Raw genomic sequence first — 18,661 nt, 5'->3', positions numbered from 1 at the left:
ACATGGCAATGATGGAATGAAGCTCTTTGAGTGAGGATTCAACAGAGAGCTGCACCTTGACAAGTGAGTTCACACAGCTTCTCTACACAAGAACAAGTATTTTATTTGTGAGGTTTGTCGCTTCCCTGAGTTTAAATCCTCCATGTGAGTTTTGCTTCACCTGTGACCTCCTGTGTTTGTAAAGGCAGAGGTGTGTACCTCACCAACATGTGGCTGTGGGCGTTGCTCCCCATCTGCCAGGCTGTCTTTGGCACTCTGGGCATCTGGACTGTGTGAGTATTCAGCTTCCTTATTTAATAAGTGCTGTTGTCATTGAGGTTTCATTTAATAATCACATCTCATTTATCCAAACTGATCTACAGAGGAAGTGTTGTTTTCTTGAGAACTCAAATCAAATTGCCATTACTTTTAGCTAAATATGTAAAGTCTGTTCATTTTATTACTGTATACTGTGTTTCAACATTACTTTAAGCTTATTATGTCAACGATGTCTATCATTGTTGACATTGACATGTTTCCATTGGCATTATAGCTAAGTAATTGTATTCATTATTTAGTTTGTAGCAGTTTTACCAATTATACATTACTTATAGCCATGGGCGTAATTTCCACTGGGGACAGGGGGGACATGTCCCCCCCACTTTTCAAAATCCCATTTGTGTCCCCCCCACTTTTTAATTATTATTTTTTTTTTTACGCAAGCGGTCATCGTCACGGAGGAGCGTCTGTGTGTGTGTGTGGCATGAGCGCATCTTGTGAGAGAGATAGAAAGAGAGAGAGACAGAGAGAGAGAGACATAGAGAGTTACGGGGGTTGTTGTTAGCATTTGGTGCTAGCTCGGAGCTAATGGAGATTAGTAGCTGTTTCAACAATAAGGAGAGGGAGAGCTCTTTCCTGTCGGACTTTGAGAGATAACGTCAGCTCAGGGAGGTAAAGGACTGTCTGAGTGATTAGGTTGTAAACTTTAGTCTAGTTATCTCAGTGGGTCTCAAACGGTTTGGTCATCTATGTAAACAAATATTTCCATCTATGTAATATATAGTTGTATATAAAATAAGTTAAGAAATCCTTCCAATGTGTACTATAGGTCAGTACAAACATAAAAAACACAGTTTGAAAGGGGAGTGATTAGTCAAATATGCATAAATAAAAAGAAAAAATGCAGACTAGGTAAGATAAAGATAGGAGAGAGGAGTTTATCAATGATTTGTTATTGCTTGTGAGCATATTCTAATGGCTTTTTGATTATTGAAATATATACAGTTCTGTTTCATATGAGTGTTGAGAACTGTATCCATAAATCTCTTAATGTTGCCCTCAAAGTGCACCAGATTGATGCATTCAACTTCAATTTAAAGAAACAAATCTTCCCGGGGTGCATGCCCCCGGACCCCCCTAGAGGATGTCAGGTAATCACAAATAAAACAGGTTCACATGGATAGGATACTAGATAAGTGTGCACACTCATTATATACACTACACATTTTTCTTGGATTTGTTAACACTATAGTCCCTAATATATTTGTAGAAAGGCAGGAAATGGAATTAAATTGAGAAAATATTTAATTGCGGAGGACCCCCTGTTTTGTCCCCCCCCCCACTTCTCAAACCAAAGTTACACCCTTGCTTATAGCTCACTTTAAGACTTAGACTTAGGTTGCGGTCGAATAGTCCATTTAGCTTAGGAACCTTCCTAACGGAGTGAAATGACCCGGAAGTCCCTCAGTGGCAGCCATGATAAGTGCCGTTCGAATTCTCTAAATTAAAAGGAAAGGAGGTTTCAAACTTCCTTTATAACCTCCTTTAGCTTAGGAACCACTGGACCTCCCTAACCGAAAGGAGAGGAGAAAATGCTGCCCCACAATGCCTTGCGGCCGCAGCATTTGCCGTCACACAACAGTCGGCCGTTCACGGAAACAACCGATTATGAACGAGAAATGATATCATGAAAGTTACGGTGCTTATTAAGCATTTTAAAACGTATGTGGTAAGTTGCCAAAGTGCTTTGTTTTGAACATTCATCAGTATTATAATCAAAAAGAGAAATATGAACGTTAGTTTTTACTGAAATGATCAAATAAAGTCAACATTTCACAGTCTTTACTGAGCTGTGTGGGGTTTGTTCAACTTTTAAAAGATGTTTGAATGGTGATATACACAGTGATAGATGTTAAGGACTAACGTTTATAATAAATACATTTGTATTGATTTTAAGATCTTTTCATACAATCATATGTATTGGGATCATTTGTATTAATGAGGACCGGAGGGAGAGGGTGACGAGCATAAGTTTCACTTTCCTTTTTTATTTCAATTCCAACTTTGGTCATGAAGAATATGTTTCTCTGTTGTCCCCGTTCATAAAGCATAAAACAACAGCATCAGAGCACGGTGCAGAGTCTCGAGATGAGTTTACAGTAGTCCCTCGTTCTTATTAAACATCCATGTTGTAGTCCGCTGTATAGAAAACTGTAGTTTCCATAGTTTCCCCACAGCAGCAGGCGCACATTTATGACCTCCACTGGCGCATCATAAACACGTCGGATAGTCAAAGTCCAGTCGGATTCTCTAAAGTACCGCAGTCTCTTCTCCTAAATCCTTTTGAATTCTCCTATCCACTATCCCTTAACCCCGTGACGTTTCACTCCGAGGTCAAGGAATAGACGATAGGGTTAGAACTTAGGAGCTGTTTTTTTGGAGTATTCGACCGCAACCTTAGACTTAGACTCACTTGATCACTAGTAAATCTGAACAGGTGTTACAGCAGACACAATATGGAAATACTGTAAATATATATACATTTGTGGGTGTGTGTGTCTTTCCTCAGCTATCTCGATACGACTGGACCCTTTGGTGTAATATTTATTTAGCATATTTATGACTTTATACTCATTGACCTCTGGTGGTTGTAGTGATTCACAATTATTGATACTATGTTGAATTCACGATACCCTAATGCAGGGGTGTCAAACTCAATTTCATCACGGGCCACATCAGCATTATGGTTGCACTCAAAGGGCCGGTTGTAACTTTAAGACTATATCATTAATTAATATAACTTCATAATTAACTACGTCTGAAAGCAGAAGTCTAGAGCAAATAATTGCAAGTCTCTTCAGTAAGAATGTCACAATATGATTTTAAAAGAAAAGCCACATTCTGGAAAAACATTGATGAAAAAGAGAAGTGACATTTTGAAAAAAAAATCTATTTATGAGAAAAAGGCTAATTCTAAGAAAAAAGGCATATTTGGACAAAAAAAAGTCAAATTCTGAGAAAAAGTCAAATTTGAGATGCATTGTGGGACATGTCGTTTATGGGCAACGTGCTTCTGTAAAGTAGCATGTAACCGTATAATAAACATATTATATTCTTTGCAAGCTCTTGTGGGGCCACATGAAATGAAGTCGCGGGCCGGATTTGGCCCCCGGGCCTTGAGTTTGACACCCCTGCCCTAATGTGTGTCAGACACATTTTAATTTTAAGACAGACAATAATGGTTTGGCCCCCTGGCAGTAACTCCAAGGACACTCTTGGGGGTTATGGGCCCTGTGTTGAAGACCAATGTTCCACATTTTTAAACTTTTATATTTCTTTGGTAGCATTATTTATACATATAATATCACATACAATAATCTAAAGCTGACAGATTTTGTAAGTAGAGCCATCATTGGTCTGTTTTTTCTCTGCTTAAAAGTCAAATAACTAAATATAAAGTCTATTTCTTTTTCCCATCCAAGCAAAATAAAATGATGAAGTAAAATGTATACTCCTCTCTAACACCCAATATGTGTGTTTGTTCCCTCTAGGTTTGCTGTTTCTGTATCAAATGGATCAGTCAACCTCACAGAAGGATTCCCTTACATCAGGTCGGTAAAAGTAATTAAGGTAAAGCGTCATCCTGAATCCTAATGTATGAGTTAATGTTGAATAATAACGCTTCTTTTCTCTCACATCCTGTCAGTGAGTGTGGATCGTACAACCCTCAGAGCTGTCTCTTCTCCCAGATGTGCAACATCTGCTCTGTTCTAGGTAATTACGGATTCAATTATGTCATTGCTGGACTAGCATAAGGCTTTAATGCTGCTATTTATCTTTTCTACTTTTATTGTGTACTTTATTTTTGATTTTATAAAGTGAGCTTTCCCTTTATTTAATACTGATAATAATAATAATAATAATGGGTTTAATTTATAAAGCACTTCCCATTTGACTTCAAATCCAGAAGTGCTACAAGCAGTGAGCATGAACAGTATAAAAACAGTACACATCACGGTAGAATGAATAAAAAGCAATGCAAACAAACAATAAAAATAAAATAAAATAAAAGGGTGGTAATAGATAAAAGGTCTAGGGAAAGGCTCTATTGAAGAGATGGGTTTTGAGGCCTTTTTTAAAAGCTTCCACGGTCTGTGGTGCTCTCATGTGGTCGGGGAGAGCGTTCCACAGACGAGCAGAAGGCCCGGTCTCCCATAGTACGGAGCTAAGTCCTGGGGGGTTTGAGGAGGTTGGAGTTGCTGGAGCGGGTGGTCCGCAAGGAGGTATGGGGGCTGAGGAGTTCCTTGAGGTAGGGAGGGGCAGTTCCATGGATACACTGGTGGGTGAGGACGGAGACCTTGAATTCGATCCTCAGTTCCACGGGGAGCCAGTGTAGTGCTTTAAGGATGGGCGTGATGTGATCATATTTACGCACCCTCTGATTTGCTAGATTTCTGTTCATCATATACTTTAGTCTTCTTGACCCTGCAGTAGAACTGGTTTGAATGTTTAAACTGTTCTTTTATTTGGTTTTCGAGGTAATGGTTATTTTGTTATCCCAACATGTAAACCAGTGTTTGTTGACAATGTTTTTCTTACACCAATATGTCACCTGCACCTCTTCATCATCTTCTGCCCTCCTCTCTCTGTGTCTCTCAGCCCTGTGGATCGTCATCATCCGTTTCCAGCAGGTGAAGGACTTTGGTAATCATGGAAAGGCCAACATAGCCGGCATTATTCTGGGATTCATCTCCTCTGGAGGCATCTCCATCATTGGCAACTTCCAGGTAATAACTTACAAAACTAAATGATAATCAAATCTAAGCCCTTTTATTTTAAGCATTTATCCAGAAGACTGTTCGCTATCGGTTACGGAAAGAAACATAGTTAACCTTTGCCCTCTACAAGCCAGGCGCTCAATCGCTTTGTGCTGGAAACATGTTGGTTGCCCCTCCCTGGGCCACTGGCTAAACAATTGAACTTGGAGTCTGGCTCTTGAGAAACTCACATATATACTAAGGAAGAAAGCTTCTGAATTTTACACCATTTGGGAAGTGTTTTTGGAATTGATAAAAAATGGGGACATTGCAGAAGCTATGGAAGGTTAAACTGAAAAGACTAAACTACTGTGAGGAAATGTTGAATATGGTTAATCTATTTGGAGAATTGTAAACCGTACTCTGTTTGTGGATGTGCTTTATTGTATTTTTGTTGAATTTGTTAATTTGCAAATGTAATTATATTCTTAGTCTGTACTTTAAACTGATTTCTAGTAACTGCACACATTTAATTGTATTGTTTATTATTATTTATTTGTGTTTGTGTAATGTGATAAATGTAACAAATCAATAAATACATGTTAAAAAAGAAATCTAAGCCCTGATAATCCCTCTGTGCTGACTGAAGTCTCTCCTCGCTCTGCCTTTGCCTCGCAGCAATCGGTCGTAATGAACATTCACCTGCTGGGAGCGTTCCTGGCCTTCTTCGTGGGTCTGGCCTACTTCTGGGTGCAGCTGCTCCTGACCTACAGGGCCGGTCCGTCTCAGGACCGCTGCTGGGTCGGGCCGGTCAGGGCCGCCTGCTGCAGCCTCTGCACCCTGCTGGTCGTCCTGAGTATCCTTCCTGTCTGTAAAAGTCAAGTCAAAGTCAACTTTATTGTCAATATTTCAGTTTGTGTGTACGGACAGAGAGATCGAAATAGCGTTTCCCACAATCCCGAATACAAAAACAAATATATATAAAATATGTATGTAAATATGTATATACCTATATCTACACAATCAACAGACACATTTATACATATGCACACATTAAGACCTAAATAAAAGCACAGCACTCAATATATACAAAAATAACAGTCACTTCAATATCTTTGAGAATGTACATTAGTGCAAGACTGTCCATAGCAGCGTAAAAAGTGTCTGGTGCTGGATTTGAAACACATCCAGTAAATATAAAATCTAATTTATGTTGAGCTTAAAGTTTTTATCCGTTACCCAGTCAGTCCAAAGGTGTTGATTTATACCTATTTAACATTAATGAGCTTACTTTTCGTCAAAATCTGTTACGTTTGGCGATCTATTTCAACCTTTACCAACATATCTTTAGGGTATAAAATAACAATTCTCTAACTATAAGCTAATTATTGAACCATTTATCCATAACTTTTAATGTTAGCTATCTATTTCAAGTGTTTATAAATTACTTTGATCTATTTTAACCATTTATCTTACCTTTTTTAAAATGTGTCCATTACTTTTTAGGTTATTTTAACTGTTTATAAATTATGTTTTTTCTATTTAATCCATTTATCTTAAGCTTACGTTTTCAATATATGTCGTTGCCACACCTAAGTCACTCTCAAGTTACAGTAGCTGTATTTATTTGTTTAAAATAAAAACTGTACTTGCTCGACAGATTGCAGGACAGATTTAACTAAGGTTGAATGGCGCTGTATAAAGCGAGACATGTACAGTTTCTATTTTAAAAAGGTCCTTCATATTGATGGCGCCAATACAACCACAAAACAGAACAGGAAACGGACACAAGAGGAAGAGAGGCTGAGAACACAAACATGAACTAGATCTCACTGCTCAGAAACAGGAAGATTTAGTCAATGATCCTGTGTGGCAAATTCACATTTTACATGTTTTAAAGGTCACCTATTATGCAAAACCCTCTTCTTCATGTCTCTTCTACTTCAACATGTGTCCCCTCTTCTTCATGTCTCTTCTACTTCAACATGTGTCCCCTCTTCTTCATGTCTTTTCTACATCAACATGTGTCCGCTCTGTGTAAAGAGATTCTGAAAGTTTCAGGAACAAAGATTCTCTCTCTTTTTGTCCTGATCCATTTATATAAAAACCTGTCTGAAAATGAGCTGATCAGATTTTGGCCACTTTATGATGTCATAACGATGTTTTGGCTTGAGTAACCATTAGCCAATCACCAACCAAGGTAACCCCCCCCCCCCCCCCCCCACCTTATCACCTGAATCTCCTCCTAGAGCACCATTGTGTTCTTTTTAACCAAATATCTCTCAGAGGGGCATGGGGAGGGGCTCCTTATTTTCATCTGAAGTAACAGACAGAGAATCAGCACTTTTGAAACAGGGCTGAAACAGAGGGGATTATGGGATGCTGCAATGATCTGTTTGGTGTTTGGAGCCAAACACTTCAGAGACATGTTCTGTATATATCTGAGACCTATAATATATTGATGAAAAACAGTATAATAGGGGACCTTTAATTCACTGTTCAATTCTTTACGTCTTGCATTTCTTTAGTGTCACGCTCCTTGACTCCTCTCTTCTTCAGTGGTGGTTCTCCACCACACAGGCTCTCCCTCGGGGGCTGCGGTGTGTGAGTGGGTTCTGGTCATGCTGTTCTTCGGTCTGTTCGGCCTTTTCGCAGCTGAGTTCAGACACATCGACTGCCACCACCTCACTATACAGAAACCATCTCTTGGGGATTCCTCAGTAGTGGTCAATAGTTTACATGTAGATGCATTTCAAACTGAAAACACACGAGTACAATAACGTATATAAGTGCATGTGGTTCAAAAACAGCAATCTTCCGTCATAATGTATTCATTGCATTCCTTTATAGAGTATCTGATATTACCATACCGTATATAATATATTTTTCTATAAACGTAAGAAGTTAAAGGTGGGGTAGGTAATTTTGGAGAAACCAGCTCGAGTGCGCTAGAATCTGAAAATACACAGCCGGAACAAATCTGCCACTTCCTTACAGAGCCCCTCCTCCAACACACACGAACGTGCACATGACCAATGAGGGCACGAGATAAGTTTGTGCACAGATGGAAGGCTGACAGGCAGGTAGGCCATCCAGTTATTTTAGCCGGGCCGGCTCAAATGATTGGTCGTACTTTTTACAGCGCTACGGCTTCCACAGATGACATTTTTTTAATGGATTTTTTGTCAAAGCACTTCAGATATTCATTGCTATCGGGATGTTAAGAGCATTCCATGGAATATAACAAAAAGTGTATCTCGAGCCGGTTTCTCAAACTTACCTACCCCACCTTTAAAGTAAGAACGTGCAATAAAGATTTGTCAACATATTGATCTTTATATGTTGTTTGTTATCTGTATATTTGAATTTCTAAAGAAAAGCTGCATTATAACCTTTACTGTAACAAAATGTTATGTTATATGTTGTCTCAAGTGTTTACATACCTTTCCTTTTAGTGCCGTCTAGCCATTCTCAGATTATACATATGGGAATTGTGAAGAACGCATTATCTTTCTACTATTTCTTTTAATTTTTTTACAGTTCCCTAATTCATTGTTTGCCCCTTTAGATAAAAGAAAAGTAAGAAACAAAAATAATCATATTAAAACTCATCAGGATTTCATCAAATGTTTTGGACCTCGTGATTTAATTTGCTCAAATTACGCACAAAAGGCAGAGAATCCTTCCAAATAGTAATTGCTTGAAAAATGTGTTAAACTAGTTGCAGATTAATTGACAAAGCTTTAAATACAAAGTGGTAGTTGCATGTAAAGTGTATAAAAGTGGACAATACTGCAATAAATGTATACTAACACACGGTGGCACCATTCAGCTATCCTTCCCTCTGCACAGTGTTCTGACATTTAGTCATTAATCACCTTCAAACTGGAACCATATATGAGCAACTTATCCACATATCAATCACTCATGCATATATGTAATTTCTAATATTACTTTAAACGTATCCCTGCAATCCAACAAGGATTGATTTAATCTAACATTAGTTCTAATCAGAGTTTAAGTTTAAAATCAGTGAATCCAGAATTAAAAATTCACCAGAGCTCCGCACAATTACAAACTAATCTGATTAGTAAACCCACTTTATTGAGTTGTACCCCCTCAAGTGTAAAATTGGAGTTTAAAGTTTTGGTGCAACATAATTAAACTACGCCTTAATTAAGATTAAAGACTCAATTCAAGTTTAACATTTAATCGTTCTCAAATTCTAGCTAGTGTGTTGCAACCTAATGAAAAGTAGGAGTAAAAAAAAAACGTCATCCTTGTTGGTGCTTCCCAGCCTTAAACATGTGTTCATCTTTCAAATGTGACATGTATTCAGATATTCATAGACAGTGAATACCAGGAAAGGTCTGGCCTCCCTCTCCACCTGTCAGCTGGCTCGTACAATAGAGGAAGGGGAAGAGAGAAGGGGAACGGAGGGTGAGCAGGAAAGGTTTTGTTAGCAAGAGAAAAGAAAAAAAAGTTTCCCAATGACATAATGCATGGTGAGAACCCACTATAAGATACATGGAGGGGGCTTTTATTTTGAAGGGCTTTGCAAAAACTCACTCAACCAAAAAGCATGGCACTTCAAAATAAAATCCTACCTGCACATTAAACACTGGAAAACATGCTGCTCTAAAAACAAGTTAAACAATATTGAAAACAATCTGTTTTCACTTGAAATAAGTACAACAATCTGCCAAATAAGAAGGGTTATTTAGATAAATCAGATCTTTTAATTAGCTGGGAGAACTTATTTTGAACTATATTTGATCAGAATCAGGAAATGTTGTGTTACAATATAAGTCGCAAATGCTCAAAAGTTTTCTGTTTTCTGATGTTGGTGATTTTCTAATAAATATGTAAAAAGATAAGTGTCTCATCTGAGATACAACTCAAAATAAGATTTTTTTGACTTAACATGATGATGCATTGTCTAAAAACAAGAGCCGATATCTCGCTGCAGTGTTACTTCTGAAGTTATTTTATATCAGGTGTAAAGACATATTATGACTAGATACTAGACAAACATACTTGGCAAGATTTCGAGTTTTTGTAGTGAAGATGTCATTCCCTTTTTCTCAAAGTGCCCTGACCAGCAGTGGCGCTGTGTATCGACGCTGGCTGATTGTCTCACTGATGGGAAAATGCTCCTCTGGCCCCGTGCCTGCATGTTTTTTTGGAAGATTCCCCTCGTTTAGATAGTATGATTGTATATGTATATATATATATATATATATATATATATATATATATATATATATATATATATATATATATATATATATACACACAATTAATGTAAATATTAACAGTGTTTAGCATTTAGTAGTGCAAAAACCATAGTGGTAGTTACGTAATAGCACGTTATTTATCGAATATTTTACCAAGAGCGTCACGACTGTTTTTAGGCATACGATAGCTATGTGATTAACATGATGATTCAGCCTCTATGGAGATAGACATATGACAAGCATGATCATTTCTGACGTGGGCCTTAGCTAATCTGAACTAAACATTTTACACTGCTTTGAACCGGTATTCCTCCATCTTGTGACTGTGTAACTCCCTCTCTTGTATATCAGCATGTGAAGGACACTGTTCAGGAACTAGTTGATGCTCTGTATGTGATGACTACTTCCATTCTTGAGAGGATAAATACATGGATCCTGAGATTGAAGCTCAAGCTGGTGACGAGTGAGATTTTTCGTAACAGTTTCCTTCTTGCTCATGTGCAGGAGGATCTCCCTGCCCGAGTCCTTCCTGACGGCGGACATCATCCTCAGCACTCTGCAGAACTTCACAGGTGGTCTACCCCAAAGTCATCGAGAGGCACATCCGCCACGAGCTGCCCTTCATGGCCACAGAGAACATCATCATGGCCATGGTGAAGGCCGGAGGAAACAGACAGGTGCTGCACTTCATTCATGTTCGAAAATCTGCCATAAAGTATATATTCATATTAGTTTCCACTTTCACTAAGTTCAAGGCTTTTATTGTCATGTGTGCATAGCTACAGTGTAGTTATGACAATTAAAATCTTAGGTCCCAGGCTCCTCAAACAGTGCAACAACAATAACACCGATAATAGTGCAAGTAAATAAAATAAAATATATAATAGAAATTGTGCAGAATAGTCAATATACAAGTAGTTGGAATATTGATATATATAAGTTGCAGTAATACAAGGCAAAAGGTTCAACAGATGGATTGGATATGTGTGGACAAAAGTTGACGTTACTAAACTTAAAGTGGACCTATCATGCTATATTTGAATAATATAGTGTAGGACCATACCTATATAAGGCATATTTATACTTTTTTTTTTCTCAAAATAGCAAACAGATCATGCATTTTAGCCATGCCTCATTTTGCTCAATAGGCTACATGCACTAGGGTCTGAGACGTACTTCCGCCTTAGCCGTAATACTGCTCTGCTGCTTCCGGTTTACTTCCGGTCTGCGTAGCTGAGCGGGAGATCGTCCACAAAGGTTTTACTGTTTAAATCTATGGTTTAAATATGAGTCGACGGAAGATTTTCAAAACGGAACATTTGCAAAGACAAGTGAATAACTACTCCGAGCACTGCTGTGTCCCACTTTGTACGGCGTCAGCTAAATTCAACGGCGTCCTAAGTTTCCATGGCTTTCCGACCGAACTCGAGCTGCGAAGACAGTGGCTGGTAAAAATACGGCGCGATAACTTTACAATATCCTCTCACTCCAAGGTCTGCAGTCGTCACTTCGCTACGGATCAACTAATAGAGCCAAAAACCCTTGATGGCCGTAGGAGGCTTGTGAAAGGTGCTGTACCAACTCTGTTTGAGTGGAATCACTTTACTGCTCAAACACAGCGGGCTAGTGTTTGGGAGAGAAGGGAGCGGCCCACTGAACAAGTCTCTCGGGAGGAGCAGGAAGAGCACATCGATGTCCGTGACCATGATTACTGCTCAACCCCTGAACCAGCTTCACTGGACATGTCCTCTCAAGCTACAGAAGACAACTCCAAAACAGTGGAGGATCTGCAGAAGCAACTGCAGGAGTTAAGAGTCCAGCGAGAGTTTTGCTTACAGCGGTTTGCTGGCTCCGACGACAACATCCGATTCTATACCAGGTAATGTTTTGTCTCAATTCTATCCAAGTTTTTGAGATGGGTTAGCTTATAAAGAATCCTGTTTACCTGCCGTGTGACCGCTGACTATATGCATGCAGTGTTGGGATATTTTATTTATTTAATCGTTTATTTGGCAGGGACAATGCACAGTAATGAACACTTACAACATTAAAATGTATCAAGCGTAACAGTGCCAGATTTAGCTTTGAGCTAGTTTCCATCCGCAGTCCCTCACATTAAACATTTAAGAAAATTACATTTTACAAACATGGTAAAAACAAAATACATGATATGCAAAAAGTGCAAAAGAGCAAGAGCAGCACACACAAGTATTTACCACATGGCAGTACAATATAGCAGCTACGACATATAAAGTGCAAGAGAAGATAAAAGTGCTAGATAAAGTGCAAGAGGAGATACCCCTGTGTTAACGGAGAGGACATTTTGACCAAAAGTGGTCCGTCTGTGGTGGAGTTCAGTCTCCTCTGGTTTCTGACCTAGTGCAGCGTCCAGTGTGTTTTTTGTCAACTTAACTGAAGTATAAGTACAAATACTATGGTTTTAAAATACTCCTGAACTGAACATGTAGAATCATAAATCATGTGTTTTCATATATAAAAAGTAACTAGTAGAAACTATGAAGGTTAACTAAATGTGGTGGACTAAAACATACTAATACTAACAACATACTGATAATACTTTACTACAAGTGGAAATCTTCAAAACCTTACCAAAGTAAAAGTATGTCAATATCCACTGCGTTTCCCCCAGTTGCACACTTAAGAATGAAGAGTAAAAGTAGTCATTGTGTGTAAAATGTTCCCTGTATGTTTTAGATTATTATTACTGCTGCTTTAATGTAGTTGTTACATTTTACTGCTGTAGATTACTATACCTGCACCAAGTGCCTTCTTAATCAGTTTGAATTGTAATGTATTATAGCAAACAAGAGGAAAACATTAGCCCATGTGTTACAGTTAACACGATTGTATTTACTGTCAATTAATGACTGACATGTGTCTTTTGTGAACAGATTCCCGAGCTATAACCACCTGATGGCCTTCTGGTCTTTGATTGAGCCTTCAATTCATAAAATGGTTCGTGTTACAAGAGCGATATCAGCTGCCAAGAGGAATGAAGAAGTGGTTACACACGCACATCCATCAACGGTAGGCTACGTTTCTTTTAACACACAATCTAAACACAAACTGAAGGGAAAATGTTTCTCCGACATTTCATTGCTTTTGTGTAGGCTAAATGGCGCAGTGACATTTGTTTCCAGTCTGTATGGTGGTTCTGTCAGCGACAAGGAGATTTTCAAACAATCTGGAATAGCTGCGTTGTTGACTGAAAACATGGCAGTGATGGTAGATAAGGGCTTCCTGATCAGCGATTGCTGCAAATGCAAGGTGTACTGCCCACCTTTTCTGTCACAGCAGAAGCAAATGCCAGCCTATCAGGTGAGGGAGACACAGGCCATTGCCAGACTGAGGGTTCATGTGGAGCGTGTCATTAGGAGGATAAAAGAGAACAAGCTTTTTGATGGTGTCATCCTCCTGTCCCATGCCTACAACATCAACCAACTGTTTGCAGTAGCATGTATGCTGTCAAACTATCAGAACAAAGCACTGGTCAAGAAATGGGTGAAATAAGACAAGATGATGACACCTGTGCAGGTAGCTGTGATTAAGCTGGGTGAGCACACTGTAATCCCGTGTTGCCTAACACACACTAGTGTTTTGTTTGAATAAATGGTAAATTGCAAATTACAATGTGTTGATTTCTTACAAATGCAATGATTTACTATTAATTACAAAAAATCACTTCACTTTATTGTCTTTTTAAATACAATTGTATATTTATTTACATATGAAATGTGACAAACAATATATATCAAAAACATGTGGGCAAGTGGGGTGTTGGTGGTGTGTCAGTGTGAAGTGTGGTGTACCGAGACGTCAAAGCAGGCATCTGATAAGACAGAACACTGCCCTCCTGCACCATCCCGAAGGCACTTTCCACAAGGGGCTTGTCAGGTCTCATGTTCATTGTGGTCACAAGCGGTCTGTCTTCAATGCTGAATGCTGAGTATGCCTCCGTAACTCTGAACAGGCAGGGATCTGGTAATGGCCCCACCATGCCTCTGTAGAATCCACTCCTACAAAGAATGGCAAAGACAATATAGCACATTAATGTGACAATAAAGGTAAGGAATACAGCACCAGAATAGCATTATGAATTAAAAAAAACACAGGAAACGCAATTTTTCAGCTAAAATTACCTTACTCCAGTCTGCACCATCCTATTTGGTACAGGCTTGGTGAAGACCATGGAGTTGATGGGCCCTGGCTTCACACCCTTAAGGAAAAGACAATTACTGTTAGTTGAGTCACTTTAAAACAAAAACTCTGTGAAAGAAGTATTTGAACCTTATTGAAATTACCATTGTTCGCGGCTTGTGCCATTGCTGTTCCGATTCAGTACAGCTATGCACAGGCGGCACAACTGGCATGTTCAGTTCGGTGTAGTGTGCCGTTTGGAACAGCAATGCTACTGTGTGATTGCACAAAACAGTTCCTGCAACACGTGAGCACCACTGGTGATGAATCACGAAGCGTTATCTAAAAAAGAGAGAAGAAATACTAGTGATTAGTAACCTCACTTGTGGTAAATGAGCCAGGAGGTTATGAGTAGAATTATTAGTTATTTTTACTGACCCATTATCCTAGAAGAAGCATGTATTCCTGAATGCTTAGTGTTACCCTCTAACCCTACAATACCACAATGAACCTTCTTTGGAAACTAAGATGCCTTGAAAATTGTATTAAAGCAGTTTTGACTATATATTTGAACCCCCAAACTTACACATCCATAATCAATGTAATAATATCTGACCAATCAGCTGTGATAAAGCAGGGAGAAGTAGGACACTGTTGAGATTCCCTTAAGGTAAACTAATGCTTAACTGAACTGAAACTCAATAAACAGGGGGGAACACAGTGTCAATGCTGCCTGCCTACACTCAAACTGTGTGCTGTCTCGCTCTTCCTCATTGACCTGTAGCACAAGGCTCTCACGCTGACCTGCCCTGTCAGCCTGTCTTTATTGGACACTGAATGAAGAAAAACAGAGCAACAGCGTTAGATCTATACTCACGTCAAAACATCTATGGCAACATTGCTTTACAAAAGCTGATACCATTATGCAGTGTGGCTAACAACAAGACAACCTTTAGTTGGCTAGGCTATAAGGCTATTAAACGATAGTATTTTTGAGTAAAATGGCTAATGTTTTAAAGAATTAACACCAGAAACAGTACATAGCGTTACCCAGAGCCCTATAGTAGTCTACTATAGTAGTAGTAGTAGTAGTAGTAGTATAATAGTAGTTCTACTATAGGGCTCTGGCGTTACCTAGCTTTTGACAGCTGACGGTAGCGTAACCTGTAGCATAAGCTAGCTGGTTAGTACCTGTTACTCCAGTTACCTTCTTACCTTCATAGTTGTGTATATATGACGCAGCATATCATTTGAAGCCTTTATCGAGTTTGCTGGCTGCGCTTTAGTCGTCCTGCAAATGCGATGAACATCGCTAATTTTCAATTTCGGGAGCTCTTGTAGACACCGGGTGTAGAACGTCGCCATTGTTGTTGTTGTACCGGAAACAGTTGGGCAGTACTACGCACAATGCGGAAGTGACTGTGCATGTAGCCTATTTGACATTTTTTAGCTCTGTTTTTGCAAGGGCAGATTCTGTGAGAACAGCACCACCTACAGGCCTGGCATATGTACTACAGCGTCTCCAGCGCTTTCGAACGGCAATGGCCGTGGCTGTCTCCTCCTGATTGGTGGAGTTGGCCCAATAGCCGTAGCGCCACTGTCCTGACGTCAGGACAGTGTTCAAATCTGGATCAGTTTTTATCAGATCCGTTGCAGCCCCTTTTTTAGAGATTTGGGTATGGAGGAAAATAGAGAGGGTTGTGTTTTCTGACACTTGGTGAGTTCCCTAGAACACCGGGGACACATATTCATGTATAAAAGACGTACAAAAGTGCATTTTGCATGATAGGTCCCCTTTAAAATAAAACTCTGTCCTCCTTCAGGATTGCCACGAGAAGATCCGTGTTCTGTCCCAGGAGGCGGCGGCTGTGGTCAAACAGGAGGGTGGGGACAACGACCTGCTGGCCAGAGTCCAGAAAGACCCTTACTTCGCCCCCATCCTTGGGCACCTGGACTCAGTCCTGGACCCCAAGACCTTCATCGGACGCGCCCCCCATAGAACACTGACAGCCCCCCTGTCTTTATTTAAGAGCTCTCAGCATTGGTTATGTTGAATATCTCTGTATTAATGACCTCACCACCTTCAAAAAACGTACAAAAACTCACCTCTTCAAACTGGCTTTTAATGTGTGATTGTTGTTTTATTGCTCGATTTTAATGTGACTTTTATTATTTTTATTTGTTGTCCTTTTTTACTTCCTCTGTAAAGCGACTTTGAGCACCTGTAGAAGCGCTTACAAAATACATTTATTATTATTAATGGTATTATAATTAGATTTTAAGAAATGATATGGTTACAGGGCGGTCAAAACGGTTAAAGTTATGAAAAAATCCAAAAATCTGAGTTCTGAGTTCTCCAGTCCAGATATTTAGTTTAAAAGATCCTTCCATTAAATGATATGACATTATCATCTTGTAACTTGATTCCTGGTAATTCATTTAATTTAATTTTTTTACCAGGAATACATTTTAATTGTATTTCTTATTATTATTTCTCTGTTTTTCCAAGAAGTGAGTTTTTATTAAGAGAAATACCAAAAGTAGACAACCGTTATCTTGTCTATCTGTTGAGGAACCTGTGATCTAAGTTCATACATTACATAATTACACCCTAGTTTTGTATATGTGATGACAATAAACCTTGAATGAATCAGTTATCTTGTCTAGATATTTCCCAAAAGCTGTTTGAGGCTTAACATTAACAAAATGTATGACAATGATTTGGTAAAATAATCTATTCCTTTCTTTATTTCTTCCCTGTTTTCTCGTCCAGGTCACCAGGTTCCTGTCTGAAGAAGTGCGCCCCCTGCTGGAGCCTTTTAAGGCTAAAATGGATGTCAAAATTGAGCTTGTGCGCACAAACACACACACGCACACGCGCGCACACACACGCCAAAAGACTAGTCCTCATCATGTTGGTGGTGAACGCTGAATCTCAAATAAAAAATACAATACATTTCTGTCATACTGTTTTCATTTCTGCCTGCGGTTTTTAAATAAAAATGGACTAGAATGTGAAAAATATATGCTTTTATTTAAAGAAATAACTCAAACAGTGATTAATGTGGTCATAAATTATGTGTATGACTTCATTTTATCTTTATTGACCGGGTACCAAAGGTCATATTTGTTCCTGCTTCATAAAAAGAAATGTAAATACTTCAGTGAATTATTAATCCGTTGTTTCCCTACTTAACATTCATAACGATTCTCCTTAGACTGCAGGCTGCTGAGGTCGCGCTTCATTCACTCTTTGGTATTTGTGTTTCTGTTTGTTTTCTGTGTTTCAATTCCAACTAAGCTGTTAAAGGAAGTTTTTCCATTAATTAGCACTTCTTTATTAAATATTATGAATATGTCTTTATTATCAGGCTTTGTTCCACAATCATTCAAAGTAGCAGTGATAAAACCGCTTCTTAAAAAGCACAACCTCGATCCAGAGGTTTTAGCCAACTATAGACCTATTTCTAATCTTCCGTTCCACTCAAAGATTCTTGAGAAAGCGGTCGCAAAACAGTTCTGTGATTACTTAAAAAACAATGATTTATTTGAAGATTTTCAGTCCGGCTTTAGAGCACATCATAGCACAGAGACAGCTCTGGTTAAAGTCACAAATGACTTTCTAATAGCCTCAGACAAAGGACTTGTCTCTATTCTTGTCTTGCTCGATCTTAGTGCTGCATTTGATACTATCGACCATGATATCTTATTGCTTAAGACTAGAGCACTTAGTTGGCATAAAGGGAACTGCTTTAGGCTGGTTTAGGTCTTTATCTGAACGCTCTCAGTTTGTGTGTGTCAACGATGAATCTTCCATGCAAACCAAAGTTAGCCATGGAGTGCCACAGGGCTCAGTGCTTGGACCTATTTTGTTCACATTATATATGCTTCCGTTAGGCAATATTATAAGGAATCATTCTGTACATTTTCATTGTTATGCGGATGATACTCAACTATATTTATCCATCAAGCCTGATAAAACCAATCATCTAAATAAAATTCAAGATTGCCTCAAGGACTTAAAAACGTGGATGACCTTAAACTTTTTTATGTTAAACACGGCTAAAACTGAAGTTATTGTACTCGGCCCAAAGAATCTACAAAACAAACTATCTAAAGATATACTAACTATGGATGGCATTAATTTGGCCTCCAGTGAGACTGTAAGGAACCTTGGTGTTATATTTGATCAGGATTTATCTTTTAACGCCCACATAAAATCAATCTCAAGGACCGCCTTCTTTCATCTAC

At 38.8% G+C, this 18,661-nt stretch overlaps 2 protein-coding genes across 5 annotated transcripts in view; both read left to right on the top strand.

Annotated features, from left to right (window-relative positions):
- LOC117493127 (modulator of macroautophagy TMEM150B-like) lies at positions 1-7,979 on the top strand. Of its 4 annotated transcripts, XM_034143552.1 has the most exons (7): positions 1-63; positions 185-272; positions 3,810-3,869; positions 3,965-4,032; positions 4,918-5,045; positions 5,694-5,871; positions 7,575-7,978. In XM_034143552.1, exons 2-7 carry the CDS (start codon positions 208-210, stop codon positions 7,793-7,795), a joined length of 720 nt encoding a protein of 239 aa, XP_033999443.1. In that variant the 5' UTR covers positions 1-63; positions 185-207; the 3' UTR covers positions 7,796-7,978. The 4 variants fall into 4 exon arrangements, with proteins under 4 accessions (XP_033999443.1, XP_033999444.1, XP_033999445.1 ...); XM_034143553.1 differs by lacking the exon at positions 1-63 and having other exon boundaries at positions 94-272; positions 7,575-7,979; XM_034143554.1 differs by lacking the exons at positions 1-63; positions 185-272 and adding an exon at positions 1,938-1,980.
- adsl (adenylosuccinate lyase) overlaps positions 1-16,479 on the top strand; it is a 28,892-nt gene extending 12,413 nt beyond the window's left edge. The window contains exons 11-12 of the mRNA XM_034143551.1: positions 10,825-10,929; positions 16,234-16,479. Of these exons, the coding sequence (XP_033999442.1) occupies positions 10,825-10,929; positions 16,234-16,464 (336 nt within the window). The 3' untranslated portion in view covers positions 16,465-16,479. The remainder of the gene's footprint in view (positions 1-10,824; positions 10,930-16,233) is intronic.
- Positions 16,480-18,661: the final 2,182 nt, after the last annotated feature.

This window comes from Trematomus bernacchii, unplaced genomic scaffold (genome assembly GCF_902827165.1).
Source record: "Trematomus bernacchii unplaced genomic scaffold, fTreBer1.1, whole genome shotgun sequence".
Lineage (NCBI taxonomy): Eukaryota > Metazoa > Chordata > Actinopteri > Perciformes > Nototheniidae > Trematomus > Trematomus bernacchii.
The sequence above is the reverse complement of the archived record's forward strand: the minus strand, read 5'-3'. Positions and strand labels throughout refer to the sequence as shown.

Coding starts and splice junctions, on each gene's coding strand:
- LOC117493127 (XM_034143553.1), top strand. CDS start 208: ATGTGGCTGTGGGCGTTGCTCCCCATCTGCCAGGCTGTCTTTGGCACT. Junction 273..3,809: donor ACTCTGGGCATCTGGACTGT/GTGAGTATTCAG, acceptor TGTTCCCTCTAG/GTTTGCTGTTTCTGTATCAA. Junction 5,046..5,693: donor CCATCATTGGCAACTTCCAG/GTAATAACTTAC, acceptor TTTGCCTCGCAG/CAATCGGTCGTAATGAACAT.